The sequence below is a fragment of the Barbus barbus genome (assembly GCF_936440315.1).
Source record: "Barbus barbus genome assembly, chromosome: 14".
NCBI classification, from domain to species: domain Eukaryota; kingdom Metazoa; phylum Chordata; class Actinopteri; order Cypriniformes; family Cyprinidae; genus Barbus; species Barbus barbus.
The window spans coordinates 13,429,254-13,446,516 of NC_136742.1; the positions used below are offsets into that span (position 1 = coordinate 13,429,254).

A 17,263-nucleotide genomic window follows, 5' to 3' on the forward strand; every position below is an offset into this window, starting at 1 on the left:
ACAAGGACACCTTAAAATAAACTACTTACATTAAATAATAATTAATTACCCTGATTACTAAATAATATTCCAATTTATGGAATATATAAATTGGAATATTGGAATATATAATATTTATTTTTAATATTTCCATGTTTTTTATTTGAATGTTTATTGAGAAGAGGATGAGTGAGAATATTCAACACTCTGCTTTTATGTCCTCAGGACTCCTCACTCTCCCAAACCAGTAGGTAGCGATATTGATTCAAATTAGCTTGGCAAATCCAACAAAGGAGTGGAAACAGGGAAGTGGAGTTGTCAGGTGAGAGAAATGTTGTTGTCTCCTCTACGTAGGCTAACTTACATGTTTAAAATGCATATTTTCACCTGCGGTTCTTTGTCGAATTAATTTGATTAGTTTTAGTCCGAGCGTCTTCACGTTGATGAGACACAAAGCTGCAAATCCCGTTTGTTGTCATATTTCAGTCTGATGACACAGCGAGCCGAGATACCTTGAATACGCTAAAATAACTGTTTGTAAATACACGTGTCTGGTTTAGTTATGCTCCTTCGAGTAAAATAGACGAATGTGGTATTTTTCTTAGTGTTGTCTCTTGTTTTTTGCAACCTGCACCAGACGAGAAATCCACAGTGTATCTCAGTTATCATCATACTATTATATCGGTTTAGTTGTCAGATGAATGCAAATAACAGAATAATAAGAAACCTAATATAATGAGACTAAGACGTGGTTTGTATTACAGCATTCATCAGTGTTTCCTCTCCCATTGACTCTCGCAGGTTTCTTGTACCACTCAAAACATCATGGAGTTTGCTGAGCTGATCAAAACCCCTCGTGTGGATGGGGTGGTCCTCCACCGACCCTTCATGCCCACTGTGGAGGGAACTCTGTGTCTGACAGGACATCACCTCATCTTGTCTTCTCGCCAGGACAACACTGAGGAGCTCTGGCTGCTTCATGCTAACATTGACTCTATTGAGAAAAGGTACTGCTGATATACAGAGAGGGAAGTCTGAGACAACTAGTAAAAAGGGCGTATTATTTTTAAATACAATTTTTGTAATTTTTACGACTGTTCATAAGTTTAGGGTCAATAAAATAAAAATATATGTGACCCTGAACCACAAAACCAGTCATAAGGGTCATTTTTTTGAAAGTTAGATTTCTACATCATCTGAAAGCTGAATATATATATAAGCTTTCCATTGATGTATGGTTTGTTAGGATAGGACAATATTTGGGAAAGATACAACTATTTGAAAATCTGTAAACTGAGGGTGCAAAAAAAATAAAATAAAAAAATGTTCATAGAACATGATCTATACGTAATATCCTAATAATTTTTTGACCCATATTGTGTATGTATTGTTGACTATTGCTACAAATATCCCCGTGCTACTTAAGGTTTTGTGGTCACATATGTATTTTTATTAATCAAGGATGCATGTAATTGATCAAACACGACAGTAAAGACATTTATAATGTTACAAAAGATATGATTCAAATAAATTATGTTCTTTTGAACTTCATATTCATCAAAGAATCCTGAAAAATGTATCACTGTTTTCAAAACAATTAAAAAATTAAGCAGCACAACTGTTTTCAACACTGATAATAATAAGAATTCTCATATTAGAAGGATTTCTGAGGAATCATAGCACTAAAGACTGGAGTAATGTCTGCTGAAAATTCAGCTTTGACATGTAATAAATTACATTTTAAAACTGTATAGAAAACAGTTATTTTAAAATGTAATACTATTTCACAATATTAGTGGTTTTAATACATTTTTGATCAAATAAATGCAGCCTTGGTGAGAACAGCATCAAAAACATTGTACTGACCTAATGTGCACAGGTTTGTCGGATCACTGGGAGCTATTATTGTAAAGTGTAAGGACCTGCGGGTGATTCAGCTGGACATACCTGGCATGGAGGAGTGTCTTAATATTGCCAGCTCAATTGAAGTAAAACTGCATTAGTACTCACTCTCATAAAGCACAATAATAATGAAATAATAACCCTAATTTCTACTAATCAGTTTTTTGTAGTTAGTATTCAGATTCTGATTGTTCATTTCTCAGGCTCTCTCCACGCTGGACTCTGTGTCCCTGAAGTATCCGTTCTTCTACCGTCCTTTGTTTGAGGTCATTGAGGATGGATGGCAGTTGTTCGTACCAGAGGAGGCTTTCAAAGATCTGGAGTCTATGGTATTGTTTTATCCCTGGAAGCCTTGACACTGAGGTCATCAGAAAAAGTTGCAATACAGTTTCTCAGTGTATCATTGCTCATTTTTTCAGATGATTCTCTATGGGAAGCCAAAGAGCACACATTCGTGACTGCATGCTCTGATACTCAATTTAATCCAAATACTGTTAGCATTTCATACACCACCGTTCAAAAGCTTGGGGTCAGTAAGTTTTTTAAAATGTTATTTATACACCAAAGCTGTGTTTATTAGATTAAAATATAATAGCACATTAATAATATTCTGAAATACAATTACAATTTAAAATAACTGTTCTCTATTATAATTTATTTAAAAATGTCATTTAGTCCTGTGATGGCAAAGCTAAAATTTCAGCATCATTACTCCAGTCTTCAATATCACGTGATCTTTCAGAAATCATTCTAATATGCTGTTTTGGAGCTCAAGGAGCGTTTATTATCATTATCAATGTTGAAAACAGTTAATATAATAGTAATATTTTGTGGAAACCTTAAGTGCTCTAAACAGCATTTATTTGAATGAATGATTATTTTTCTAACATTATAAATGTCTTTACTGTCACGGTTGATCAATTGAATCCATCCTTGCTAAATAAAATTAATTTCTTAAAAAAATTACTGACTCCAGCTTTTGAGTGGTAGTGTATATCTGTTTATTTTAAACCTCTTTTGGATTAGTTTTGTAGTAATTAAACATTAATGAATGCTTTTTCTGCTTTTGATTTTCAATTAAAAATAAAGTGTCTAATTAAATAAAGGTGACACTGAGTTCTGTTGTCCTCTCTCAGACAGATGAATGGAGACTAAGTGAGGTAAATAAAGACTTCAGCGTGTGCCCCTCGTACCCATCCCTACTGACTGTGCCCAAAGACATCGATGATGAAAGTCTGTGCAAAGCTGCTTGCTTCCGCCACGGAGGCCGTTTCCCTGTGCTCAGTTACTACCACAAGAAAAACGGCATGGTTAGAAGAAGTGCACTTTGGAAATTTTGTTTCCAAATGTTGACCTGTTTAATACAGACTCTGATCACACTGTCCACAGGTGATGATGCGAGCAGCACAGCCACTAACAGGAACCAATGGACGCCGCTGCAAAGAGGACGAGAAACTGATCAATGCCACGCTTTGCGCCGGGAAGCGAGGTTACATCATTGACACGCGGACTATAGCTGTGGCGCAGCAGGCTAAAGCTCGCGGAGGAGGATTTGAACAGGAAGCCAACTACCCTCAGTGGAGGAGGATCCATAAAGCCATTGAGAGGTGTGTATCCAATTATTCTCACACAGTAGAGATGGATAATATTAATATTCTGACTGATAATCATTTTCATGTTATGGCCAGACATAACAAAAAAAACAAACAAACATAGAATTTGATACAATTTTAAGTAAACATAAAAATTACAATTTAAACATTACATCATTGTAATGCTGCATTAATTTGATTAAGAATACAGTAAAAACACAGTACAGTATACAGTATAGTAAAAATACAGTATTACAATTTAAAATAACTGTTTTCTATTTAAATATTTTAAAATGTAATTTATTCCTGTGATATCATTTAGTTGTAACTTTGGCAAATCCAGTGACTATTTCTTAAGTGTTCAGCCTGGTTTACAGGCAAACTGATAATGTTGCTTAAGTCAGTGAATCAAATCACTTTCTTTTCAATTTTGTGATCAATATACATCAGTCGGTCAGTGAATGGACTGTGAGCGATTTGTACCATCTGAGACTGAGACTAGTACCCACTGTACTTTTATTAGGGGGCTTAAACTCGTTCAAGACTGGAAAGCACGTCAATTGCAGCTAAAATGCTCATTTGGAACTGAAGCATACCATATGCAAGCAAACAAACACAGCTGCATAAATGAGTCCTGTAACTGAGACTATAATCTGACAGCTGTTCTCCCACAGGTCTAATGTTCTGCAGGAGAGTCTGATAAAGCTGGTGGAGGCATGCAACGATCAGTCGCACAGCATGGACCGCTGGCTTAGTAAACTTGAAGCCTCCAACTGGCAGAGTAATGTTAAGGAAATCCTCACAACGGCCTGCCTGGCTGCACAGTGCATTGACAGGTACATCTGTTGATATATCTATCTGTTCCTGTCCCACACACACACACAGAGCCATTACACTGCAGACAGATCTGTACATGCCATATTGTGCAGCTGTGTTAATTACTGTTTTAGCTCTATTCTAAGTTAATTACAAAAGCTGATGTCGCCCTGTTTCTCGCCACATTTGTTGCAAAGCTTGTTGTGGTGATAATTAGTGCTGTTGTCATGCTGTAAATTCAAGTTTATTTGTATAGTGCTTTTTACGATACAAATCGTTGCAAAGAAGCTCTACAGGAAATTAAGTTTCCACAGTATATTTATATATTGCAGAACCTTAATATATTTAACTTATGGCAAAAATTGGTAATTCTGTATGTTGTCTGAGCATTGGCATCCTCTGAGGTCCTCTGAGGGGTTGGCATTATCTTTTCTCAGGTGTTCGGTCATCTCAGATCATTTAAGGGTTGGATCCAGACTGAAGCTTCTGTAATTCCTAGTTACCATGGGATGTTAATCCAGTGACAGAAACAGAGAAACAAATAGAGACATAATTAGCGTAGCTGCTGTTCCATCTAAGCAAAAATGATTTGTTCAACCCAAGCTAAAGAATAATAATAATGTACATTTGATCAGATATAACTGCAGTACAAGATTATAAAATGCATTATGTGAATGCTTGGCTAAAGAGATGTGTCTTTAATCTAGATTTAAACAGAGAGAGTGTGTCTGAACCCCGAACATTATCAGGAAGGCTATTCCAGAGTTTGGGAGCCAAATGTGAGAAAGCTCTACCTCCTTTAGTGGACTTTGCTACTACTACCAAAAGTCCAGAGTTCTGCGACCTTAGGGAGCGGGTTGGATTGTAGCGTGGTAGAAAACGAGCTAGGTACGCAGGAGCTAAACCATTTAGGGCCTTATAGGCAAGTAATAATATTTTGTAAATGATACGGAACTTAATAGGTAGCCAGTGCAGAGACTGTAAAATTGGGGTAATATGATCATATTTTCTTGACCTGGTAAGAACTCTAGCTGCTGCATTTTGGACTATCTGTAGCTTGTTTATTGAAGATGCAGGACAACCACCTAGCAGTGCATTACAATAGTCCAGTCTAGAGGTCATGAATGCATGAACTAGCTTTTCTGCATCAGAAACAGGTAGCATGTTTCGAAGCTTGGCAATGTTTCTAAGATGGAAGAATGCTGTTTTTGTAACATGGGAAATATGATTTTCAAAGGACAAGTTGCTGTCTAATATAACACCCAGATTTTTGACTTTAGAGGACGTAACAGTACATCCGTCTAGTTGCAAATTATAATCCATGAGATTATGTGTACTGTTTTTTTTGGTCCAGTAAGTAATATCTCTTGTCTTATCTGAATTTAATAGGAGGAAATTATTGGTCATCCAATCTTTTACATTTTTTACACAATCTATTAGCTTAGTTGATAAATTTAATCTGGTCTTGCTGAGATATATAGTTGAATATCATCAGCATAACAATGAAAACTAATCCCGTATTTTCTAATAATATTACCAAGGGGCCTAGGACAGATCCTTGTGGTACTCCATACTTTACTGGTGATAATTGAGATGACTCTCCATTTAAATGAACAAAGTGGTAGCGATCGGACAGGTAGGATCTAAACCATCTTAAAGCCTGCCCTTGAATACCAGTATAGTTTTGTAATCGATCTATGAGTGTGTCTATAGTGTCGAACGCAGCACTAAGATCAAGTAATACTAGCAATGAGATGCAGCCTTGGTCTGAAGCAAGAAGCAAGTCATTTGTAATTTTAACAAGTGCAGTTTCTGTGCTATGGTGAGGCCTGAAACCTGACTGAAATTCTTCATAGAGATCATTTTTTTGCAAGTAGGAACACAATTGAGCAGACGCAACATTTTCAAAAATTTTAGACATAAACGGAAGATTTGAAATGGGTCTGTAATTTGCCAGTTCATTAGAATCTAGTTGTGGTTTCTTAATAAGAGGCTTAATAACCGCCAGCTTGAATGGTTTTGGGACGTGACCTAAAGATAACGATGAGTTAATAATATTGAGAAGCGGTTCTTCTGCTACAGGTAACAACTCTTTCAGTAGTTTAGTGGGTACAGGATCTAATAAACACATTGTTGGTTTAGATCCACTGATAAGTTTATTTAGCTCTTCCTGTCCTATAGTTGTAAAGCACTGCAGTTTTTCTTTGGGTGCGATGAATGAAGCTGAAATACTAGACGCCGTAGAATATACATTTGATATTGTATTTCTGATGTTATCTATTTTATCAGTAAAGAAATTCATAAAGTCATTACTATTAAAATGTGAGGGAATATTTAGATCGGGTGGCGTGTGTTTATTTGGTAATCATCATTATGTTCATACCACACTGGTACTGCTGCATTAAAAGCTGCTTTTGGCATGCAGTTCATTATCAGGTTTGTAGCACTATGTGTGTGCTAAATAATCTCAAACAGAGTGCAGTTTCAAACTTGGAGGGGCCACTTTAATTTGTGTTGTACTCTAGGGAAGGGGCGTCAGTGCTGGTTCATGGCACAGAGGGCACTGATTCAACACTGCAGGTCACGTCTCTCGCCCAGATCATCCTCGATCCGGCATGCAGAACCATCCGTGGCTTTGAGACGCTGATTGAGCGAGAGTGGTTACAGGTGAGAAACCTTGACGGTTGTGTCTGATTTCTGCTTTCTGTCCCATTGCCAAAATCATTCTGTTACCCTCCCTAGAAATTCTCTGAATGTACTGTAAAAAAGTTGGCTGCTCACTATATTTGCACACCGGAAATATCATCATAGGGCATCAGAGAAGAGCAAAAGTGTTACTGTATAAAGACAAAGTATTTTAAAATACACTTTTTCCATCACACAAAAAATAGACAATATTCTACTGGAGTTAATTGTGATTGTTGTTGTTAGATGTAAAAACAGCTTGTTTTATTATTTTATTAATTTATTTATGTACTTGTACAGTGTGCAGAAGTTTGGGTTAATTTAGCAGTGATGCATTACATTAATCAAAAGTGACAGTAAAGACATTGATAATGTTACAAAAGTTTTCTATTTCAAACAAATGCTGTTCTTTTGAGCTTTCTATTTGTCAGATATTCCTAAAAAAAAAAAATCCCGTTTCCACAAAAAAATATTAAGCAACACACACATTTCCAACATTGATAAAAATAATAATTGTTTCTGGAGTACCAAATCAGCATATTAGAATGATTTCTGAAGAATAATGTGACATTGAGGACTGGAGTTATAGATGTATTAAATTGGAAAATTATTTTAAATTGTAATAATATTACTGATTTTACTGTATTTTCTATCAAATAAATGTAGCACTGTGGTGAGCATAGGACACTTCAGAAACATTAAAAAATATATTTTCAACAGTAAAACGTCGGAGTAGTGTTGTATGGTCAGTATTTTTCTTTTTATCATATTTTTTTTATTTCTAAATGCCTTTATGTATCTACTTAACATATCAATATATACAGTCATGGCCAAAAATATCGGCACCCTTGGTAAATATGACCAAAGAAGGCTGTGAAAATTAATCTGTATTGTTAATCCTTTTGATCTTTTATTTAAAAAATTCACAAAAATCTAACCTTTCATTGGATAATAAGAATTTAAAATGGGGGGGGGGAGGGGGGGGTATCATTATGAAATAAATGTTTTTCTCTAATACACATTGGCCACAATTAACGGCACCCTTTTATTCAATACTTTTTGAAACCTCCATTTGCCAGTTTAACAGCTCTAAATTTTCTCCTATAATGCCTGTTGAGGTTAGAGAACACCTGACAAGAGATCAGAGACCATTCCTTCATCCAGAATCACTCCAGAGTCCAGACCCTTTAGATTCCCAGCTCCATGTTGGTGGTGCTTCTCTTCAGTTCACCCCACTCATTTTCTACAGGGTTCAGGTCAGAGGACTGGAATGGCCATAGCAGAAGCTTGGTTTTGTGCTCAGTGACCCATTTTTGTGTTGTTTTTGAGGTTTGTGTTTGGATTATTGTACGGTTGGAAGATCCAAACATGGCCCATTATAAGATTTTTAGGCAGTCACTTATTGATTTTTTATCTGTTGGTATGTGATAGAATCCATGATGCCATGTGTCTAAACAAGATGTCCAGGACCTCCAGCAGAAATATAGGCCCACAACATCAAAGTATGTTTCATTGTACACATGGGGTACTTTTTATCCCTGTGTTCACCAGACCCATCTTGAGTGTTTGCTGCTTAAAAGCTAATTTTTTAGTTTCATCTGACCATTGAAGCCAGTCCCATTTGAAGTGCCAGTCGTGTCTGATAACTGAATATGCTGGAGTTTGTTTTTGGATGAGTGAGGAGAATTTTTCTTGAAACCCTCCCAAACAACATGTTGTGATGTAGTTGCTGTTTGACATTATTTTTAGGTTTTCTGACCCCGAGACTCAACTATTTTCTGCAATTCTCCAGCTGTGATCCTTGAAGAGTCTTTAGCCACTCAAACTCTCCTTCTCACCGTGCATTAGGACGATATAGACACACGTCCTCTTCCAGGCAGTTTCGTAACATTTTCTGTTGATTGGAAATTCTTAATTATTGCCCTGATGGTGGAAATGGGGATTTTCACTGCTCTAGCTCTTTTCTTAAAGCCACTTCACTAATTTGTAAAGGTCAATTATCTTTTACTGCACATCAGAAATATATTCTTTGGTTTTTCTCATTGTGATGGATGATTAAGGGAATTTGGGCTTTGTTTTTTTCCTCCTATTTATATTTCTGTGAAACAGGAAGCCATGGCTGGATAATTTCATGTTCATAATCACCCTGGAGTGCTCAAAATTGTGAATATGAATGGGAATATACTTCAGAGATATTTTGCTCATAAGAATTTCTAGGGGTGCCAATAATTGTGTCCAACGTGTATTTGAGAAAAACATTTATTTCATAATGATATTTCCCCCAATTTTAAATTCTTATTTTCCAATGAAAGGTTACATTTTTGTCAATTTTTTAAATAAAAGATCAAAATTAACAATGCAGATTAATTTTCACAGCCTTCTTTGATCATATTTACCAAGGGTGCCGATATTTTTGGCCATTACTGTATATATAATGACATATTTTTGATTAAATACTACTACATAGTTGTAATGACTATAAAATGTGTCACAAGTAATGTGTAGAAAATCAAGACCCTTGCTAATGTCCAATTTGATAATACACTGATTAACAACATAGGAAACTAGGAAGTGGAATGAGACTCAGCCTTGGTTTTAAAATGATGTTTCTCTGTGAAGTCTGGGGTAACCTATTATCCTGTAATCTTTACCTCCAGGCCGGCCACCCATTCCAGCAGCGCTGTGCACAGTCTGCATACTCAAACTGGAAGCCCCGGAATGAAGCGCCCGTGTTCCTGCTTTTCCTGGACTGTGTGTGGCAGATCCTGCGGCAGTTCCCTTGCTCCTTCCAGTTCAACGAGAGCTTCCTGATCATGCTCTTCGAGCACGCCTATGCCTCACAGTTTGGCACTTTCCTTGGAAACTGCGTGGTTGAGAGGTTAGTGTCCCCCTTCATCACATTCCTGTCATGACGTCCATTTACAGATTCTCACATGCCATGCCATTTCCTGTATTTCCTCACATACAACTTTGTAAAAACAGTTTGTTTTAACCATATCAGATAAATCTCTAAGTAGCCAACACAGGCCCTGTCGCAAACACCACAGTTATTCTCTCACTCTGAAGGTAACTTGTGTGTCTGTGTGACAGTTACGTCACCAAAGGTGGGTATGAAAGAAAACCGCAAGGGTATTTGAGATTGGGCCATAGTTTACACTTGTACATAAACACATGGCATGTTGTAATTCTATCCATATGGAAAGATATGTTCAAGAGCATAAGGTCACAAGTCACGACCCATTCCGTCAACACTCCTGCATCAGTAAAGGTCAACTTGCCGTGACCCTTTTGTGTTTGTTTCATATTCTGAACAGGATGTTTTGGTAAATGTGTTGTGAAATGAGTTTCCACATTTCAAAATGTCCAGTTTTGGTACAGTCATTTACCGACAATGAATGGTGTGTAGTTTGTGACGTCATAAATCTGATCTTTAGACCCAGGAGGAGAGGTTTCATTCTGGTTTAACATTGTAACATACGTTTTCTTTAAATGAACTCAAAAAATAAAGGTTCCTTATGGGCATCGTGTTTCCATGAAGAACCTTTAACATCTATAGAAACTTTCCCTTGTATAAAAGGTGGTTTATAGTGGTAAAAGATTCTTTATTTGGTTACTTTAAGAACTGTTCACTGAAAGGTTCTTTAGGGAATGTAAAATGGTTCTTCTGCAAAACCTCTTTGCAACCTTTATATTAAAGAGTGTAGCTTGTAACTCAGAAGAATTGTAAGATTAGAATATTTATGAATGTTAGTGTTCAGATTGAAGTGCAGAATAGTTGCCTATTGTAACATAATGGATGGCAACGGCTGGATGTGTCTCACTCTTCATAACATAAACTTTACTGTAAAGTTAGGTTTAAATGTAAACTTTGTACTTTGCACTGTGTAATGTTTCAGGGGGAAGCTGCAGCTGTCTCAGAAAACTGTTTCTTTGTGGTCATGGGTGAACAGACCTCAGGAGCTGGAGCGATTTCTCAACCCACTGTATGAGCCCAACAACCTGGTCATCTGGCCGTCTGTGGCTCCTCAGAGCCTGCTTCCGTGGGAGGGTGAGCACCATCAAATCTCACACATTCCTCTCATTTTTTGATTTCTTCCAGCACCGGCTGTGAATGTGACATCATCATGAAGATGATCATGAAAAGCATGTTTACCCAGTTAAACTATAGGGGGCAGTCATGTGTTGTTTGGTGCTTTAACTATATTTTAGCAGTGAACCTTCGGATGTGTGAGATGCTTAAAGAACGTGTGGATCATAAATCAGTATGTGTTTTGAAATTAATGGTATGTCACCATTCCTCCATGACATACTATAGATGCACCTATAGATACTGTATCTTGTGCATTAGTCACGTCAGTCAACATCATGTTTAACAAATTCTGAGACAGATTTCCATCTGAATAATTACAATTCTCCTAGTGTAATGAAAATGAAAGCCTTCTGGACCATATATTCTTTACAATTTTCTTTATATTAAAATCTAAAATGATATTTATATTAATTACATATAAGACGTATTTTAATATTAGAATACAATATTCTGTAAATGAATTATTTACATTTATAAAGAACACTCCTATAGTCCGCTGCAAAGTTATTGTAGTTTGTATATATGACAGAGTGTGGTTTTCTGGACATATATTAAACAAAGATGAAACAGGCTAAATGTAAAAAATAAAGTTACTATCACTCAAAATATAATAATCCATTTAGCTCTGTTGAATTTTTAATCAAGAAAACTCACCTTCCTTGTCATGTTTAAGATATTATTAAGCATTAAAGAAGCAACTCTGAGGCTCATTTGTTTTAAGCCTTGCACCAGATACAGATTAACATCACATGGAATTCACAAGTGTGACAATGATTTAACCCTGATGACCTCTGTGTCATTCATTTTTTAGTCCTCATCTCTGGAGCCTGTCATGCCTCTATTTTAGAGGTGCAGTGAAAGAGACTCTTTCAGGAAAGGCAGCCAAGCAGACATGGAGTTTAATGCCATGGGGGTTCACTTTCAGTCACATGAGCAGTTCTCAAACAACTCACAGATATGTTTAGACCTTTCATACACATTACCAGTCAAACGTGTGAATATTAGTGTACTCACCAAAAGAGCTACACTGAACAGTCTTATAGTATAGATATAAGCCTTTGCCTAGATTATAGTTCATTCACCTATATTTATAAAAAAATCCCATGTCTGTTGGGTATTTTTTGCTGCTTTTCCTTCACTATCTTGTCCAACCCTGTAAAGATAAATGCAATAATAATAATAATTGCAATTAGAAATAATCTAAATTTCATTTAACTATAGAATAATTTGTTATTTAAAGGGTGTAATAATAAGGATTTAATTGGTAAATCATGAGAAACACCGTTAAATGTTTCAGCATTTCACAGTTAAGTAACAGAAATCAGTTAAGTGTGTCAATTTTTTGTACATTGCACAGTGAATGTCAGGGTTGTGTGTACAAAGGCATTCTGCATGCAGGGATGAATGGAAGATTGGTTAGATTATACAGGATTTCCAAGAGATGTGTGTGTCGTGTTCTTTAACGTTCCGTCTGGAAACAAAGATGCTGTGACGCCACGAAACTCCCTCACGAAAGAAGAAAGCTGTCGTTTTTACAACTGATGATGAGCGCTTGTCAGGATCAACTAAACGCTAGATTTCCACGCCCCTAAACATGATTGGTTGCTTTACCTGTCAGTCATATGGCCTCTTGGGCAGGCCTTGGCCAATGAAAGCGGCCAAAATTCCCAGACCTTCAGCTACGCGAGACTATCAAAAGCCTAACTAAGGCAGTGATACATTGTAGTTTATATACATATAGGGGGCAGTGCTTGGGAATGGAGACAAAGCACCTGGGTGATGACCTTAAAGAAATCATGCATATGAAGTATTCAGGTATAGCAACCTGCCCCATTTAACCAGTCCTAATCCAATCAGCATAACTACTCAAAGACTGGGGCAGGGGCACCAAGAGTCATTACAAACAAAAGGTGAGAGTCTCCGTAATCTGGCTCATTTGATTTACAATAAGAACAGGAACTAGCAGGAACCTCTTGCTACAAAATTTGTTTAACAGAATCGTTCATCTGATGTCGTCATATTTACTATAAATGCTAAATACAATGTACTTCACCTTTGTTTTTCATGTGATCCCTTGTCAGAACATAGGTTCAGCATATTTTAAACAGATTCTTAAATTCGTAATCCCACACTTTCTTCCACTTTTGTAAAGAACCATATGTGAAAGAACTGTGTCCAGTTTATTTTTGGCAAGCAGATGTATTGCTATTATAGTACTGGTTGGCTATATTAACATGGTATCAGGCTGTCCAAGATATAGGACTTTTTTTCTTTAACGGAACAGATTTGGAGGAAATTAGCATTACATTACTTGCTCCGCAGTGAATGGGTGCTATCAGAATAAGAGTCCAAACATCTGATAAAAACATCACAATAATCAACAAGTAATCCTCACAACTCTAGTCCATCAATTAACGATTTGACATGAAAAGCTGCGCATTTGTAAAAAGCATTTGAACTTTAAAACCATCACTCATGGCTAAAAGAGTCTGTAATTCTTAGGGCTTCCTCCAGTGAAAATGTCCTTCCCCTGTTGTCCTCTCACATTAAATTTCACTAATATATTTGTTTAGAACTATTTTGGACTTTTTCCACTTAGATTATCTGTGCATATTTCTCTCCTGATTCAGATGAGACAAACCTTTCACTGGAAACAGCAGTATTATTATAGAAAAAAGGATTTGTTTCTTACAAACACGCAGCTTTTCACTTTAGAAGATATTAACTAATGTACTGGAGTCATGTGGATTACTTATGTAATTATTGTGATGTTTTTTTTAACTCTCATTCTGATGGCACCCATTCACTGCAGAGGAGCAAGTGATGCAATGCAATAAATAAAATTCAATGCAATGCAGTGTTGCAGAAACAAACGCATCTACATCTATGGTGGCCTGGGGGTGAGTACATTTTAATTTTTGGGTTAACTATTCCTTTAAGTGTCAAGGTCCTTTGAGAAATAGCTAATCAAATGTTAGTATTGAGTAGTGCACTTTAACACCATTACAAAATGTCAGCTTTGCGTGTGTTAAGAAACATGGGATTGGTGTTTGTGTGGGAATATTTAAGCTTTCCTTATGTATAACCTTAAGGTACAGCAGAGCGATCAATGTGGCCATCTCACAACTCATTTTTTTTCTTGTGTGTGTGTGTATCCCAGAAAAGATCATTTATCAGCAACACAGAATGATATCATCACATATTGCTTATCTACCTTGTTCTTTTCTCTGTAGGGGTATTCCTTCGCTGGAATCGCTCCACAAAGTGTTTGGACGAGGCCCATCAGGAGATGGTCCATATTATAGAGTACAATAAGGAGCTGCAGAACAAAGTGAACAGCCTGCGCAGACAGCTGGCCCAGCTCGAGACGGAGGACAGCCCACTGCAGACACCATAGGGCATCAACAGAATGGTATCCTTCTGATTTGCCATATCTGTCTTACTGAATTAAACTTCACGCACATGTATCTACACTCCTCTGATCATACTTTCTTTCTGACTCCATTGGACTCCAATGGATTCTACTCTCTGGCCACTAGATCTGCTACTCTATTAATATATCATTGTAGTTTTCTTACTTAAACACTATGCCTCACTTGTCCTTACTATGGACGTGGTTCATGTAAAACATTTTAAACTGATTAGCAGGTTATGATATGGATGTCATTTCACTAGAGATTGTACATTGGTGCTTTGGTTTACATGTTCTCAAAGAAAAGGGACTGCTGATGTGCCATTTTAATTTTTTTTTTAAGTCGTGTGCCATGAAGTGCAATAGAAAACACAATTCTAAAATAAAATAAAAGGGAAAATATTGGACTGACTATTAGATGCTGGAAATATCATTTGAGTCTAACACAGCTGGTTTACATAGTCTAATGTGTTCCCTAACTCCTTCCAAAGAGACACTGACCACATGATTAAAGAGATAGTTCACCCAAAAATGCTGTCCAAGATGTAGATGAATTGGTTGCTTCATCAGAACAGATTTGGAAAAATTTAACATTACAACACTTGCTCGCCAATACATCCTCTTCAGTGAATGGGTGCTGACAGAATGAGAGTCCAAACAGCCGATAAAAACATCACAATTTTTTTTTTTTTATCAGCTTTTTGAACTCTCAATCTCATGGCACCCATTCACTACAGAGGATGTATTGTGAGCAAGTTTTGCAAGTGTGAAGGAACAAAAACTACATTTTGGATGGTCTGAAAGCGAGTACATTTTCAGCAGATTTGGATTTTTGGGTGAACTGTTTCTTTAAGATATTGCCAAAAGCGGCACTTTTTGCTTTACAAATGTAAGATTGTTGGTGGACAGGTAATCATATTTGTATAAAGATGTTTAGTATATAGTTTAAAAATCCAGATTTCTGTTAGAGATATAGAGAATAATGTGTCATAAATTTCCACCCACAACCCTTAAAATTCTTTGTTACAAAAGTTTTTTTTTTTAATGAATATCTTTATTAGGACACGCACAGCAGTTGTTTAGGAACTAAAAATAAAGCCCACTGGGATTATTACGGTTTCCGTTCTGCACAAAAGCATTTCATTCCCTCCAGTTCTCCACGAGCTACATGAGCATGGTCTGTAGACAGAAGCAAAATCTCATGCAAATCATTACACATATCATTTATGCAAATAAATCAAGATATATATGCTCAATGTGCCGTTACATGTTTTTTTGGTCCATTTTGTTTCATAAATATCTGAATATTTAAATCTATTGTGCAGTGACTCCTGTAGCCTATATAGGCAATTTTTATATTCCACTGGGTTCTTGCCATCAATTAGACTCTGCTGCATTTATGAATGTGTTTTAGTTTAAGGTAGGTTTTGATACTGGGGATAGATAAACAGTCAGTTTTTGTTTTTTTATGCACAATTTTTTTTTATTTCATTATGGCACTTCAGTAGCATCAACTGACAAGCATTATTAAGATTCACTGTAAAATTGTACAGTGTCATGACTTGCTTTACAAAATATTGATCAAATATATAACTGAAGTGTGTTATGTTCTGTGGGCATTAAATTTGTTTAATGTACATCTGTGTGCATTTGTTATTTTTTTGACCACCTGTAAGTATCTCAGTTCCAAAGCAATAAATGGTAATAAAATATGGATTACCAGTAGTCAATCTTATCAGCGCATCACAATAATGACCGATATTACCATTGAGAAAAAGGAAACAATGGTATGTAAACTTCTAACTGATTATACAGTAAAGCTCATGTAAATTATAGAATGCCATTTTTCATTATAATATATATATTAAGGATTGCCAGAATAATTTATTTTTTAAAAACCTATTGCTGAACTGTCAAATAATTAGTTACCAGCAACACTGTTTCATATTGTACAAGCTTGCAAATACTACCACTGGCTGTGTAAAGCACCTTATCTCTCGTCGCATAAACATATGGTTGCGTTCCCTGCTCATTATCAGGAACATGCAGTGTTTCCTGGGGGATGGGCCTGATACAGCCACACGTATACAGTACACTGTATATGTGCGCTCAAGTTTCAAATGCACCCTATACAGGTCCTCTTGTGCTGTGCAGATACTGATTTCTTTGCTATGTCTGGAAATAATGTGTGTGCTGACATTCTCTGTTTTCTGCTTTTAATCATGGAAAATGTCTAATAGACACAAAAACAACTTGTTAGGCTCACAGAGACGGTAGCAGACCTGAAGTAACCTCCGGGCAAACACTTCACCCAAGCCTTAAAAGTGTGTCACTTTCAGTTATTCATTAACTCTTTTGATATGTCGGAGATTTGTCCTTCCTCTGTGACCTGCACACATCAGTATCCGTCCTATTGTTCTATTAGATTGAAAAGCCTCATAAATACACCTGGAGTGTTGGGACTGAGGTTTTGAGAGATTTTCAGGGTAAAGATCAATTGAGCATCACAGGAAGGCTTAATCATATTAGGCAAAACCACATATGATTTTATCCAAAGCGACTTTCAAATGATGACAATAGGAGCAATCAAAACCAACAAAAGAGCAATACAAGTGCTATGTCTCGATTTAGCCTAACGCAGTACACGTAGCAAGGTTTATATATATATATATATATATAAAGAACAGAGAAGGCTAGTGTTAGAAGGCTTTTTTAAGAAAGCAAGCAGTTAGAAAACGAATAAGTGTTAGAGGATTAAGTCAAAAAATAGATAAAATAGAATTAGAT

General features: G+C 36.4%; 1 protein-coding gene across 2 annotated transcripts; it reads left to right on the plus strand.

Moving 5' to 3' along the window:
* Positions 1-257: 257 nt before the first annotated feature.
* Positions 258-16,197, plus strand: LOC306879873 (myotubularin-related protein 9-like). 2 transcript variants are annotated; one of them, XM_079433096.1, is made up of 11 exons: positions 261-301; positions 781-986; positions 1,859-1,967; positions 2,085-2,210; positions 3,018-3,191; positions 3,271-3,488; positions 4,148-4,309; positions 6,815-6,956; positions 9,632-9,852; positions 10,871-11,022; positions 14,298-16,197. In XM_079433096.1, the coding sequence occupies exons 2-11, from the start codon at positions 805-807 to the stop codon at positions 14,459-14,461; spliced, it is 1,650 nt and encodes a 549-aa protein (XP_079289222.1). In that variant the 5' UTR covers positions 261-301; positions 781-804; the 3' UTR covers positions 14,462-16,197. The 2 variants fall into 2 exon arrangements, with proteins under 2 accessions (XP_079289223.1, XP_079289222.1); XM_079433097.1 differs by lacking the exon at positions 10,871-11,022 and having other exon boundaries at positions 258-301; positions 9,632-9,856; positions 15,299-16,112.
* Positions 16,198-17,263: the final 1,066 nt, after the last annotated feature.

Coding starts and splice junctions, on each gene's coding strand:
- LOC306879873 (XM_079433096.1), top strand. CDS start 805: ATGGAGTTTGCTGAGCTGATCAAAACCCCTCGTGTGGATGGGGTGGTC. Junction 987..1,858: donor ATTGACTCTATTGAGAAAAG/GTACTGCTGATA, acceptor TAATGTGCACAG/GTTTGTCGGATCACTGGGAG. Junction 3,489..4,147: donor ATCCATAAAGCCATTGAGAG/GTGTGTATCCAA, acceptor GTTCTCCCACAG/GTCTAATGTTCTGCAGGAGA.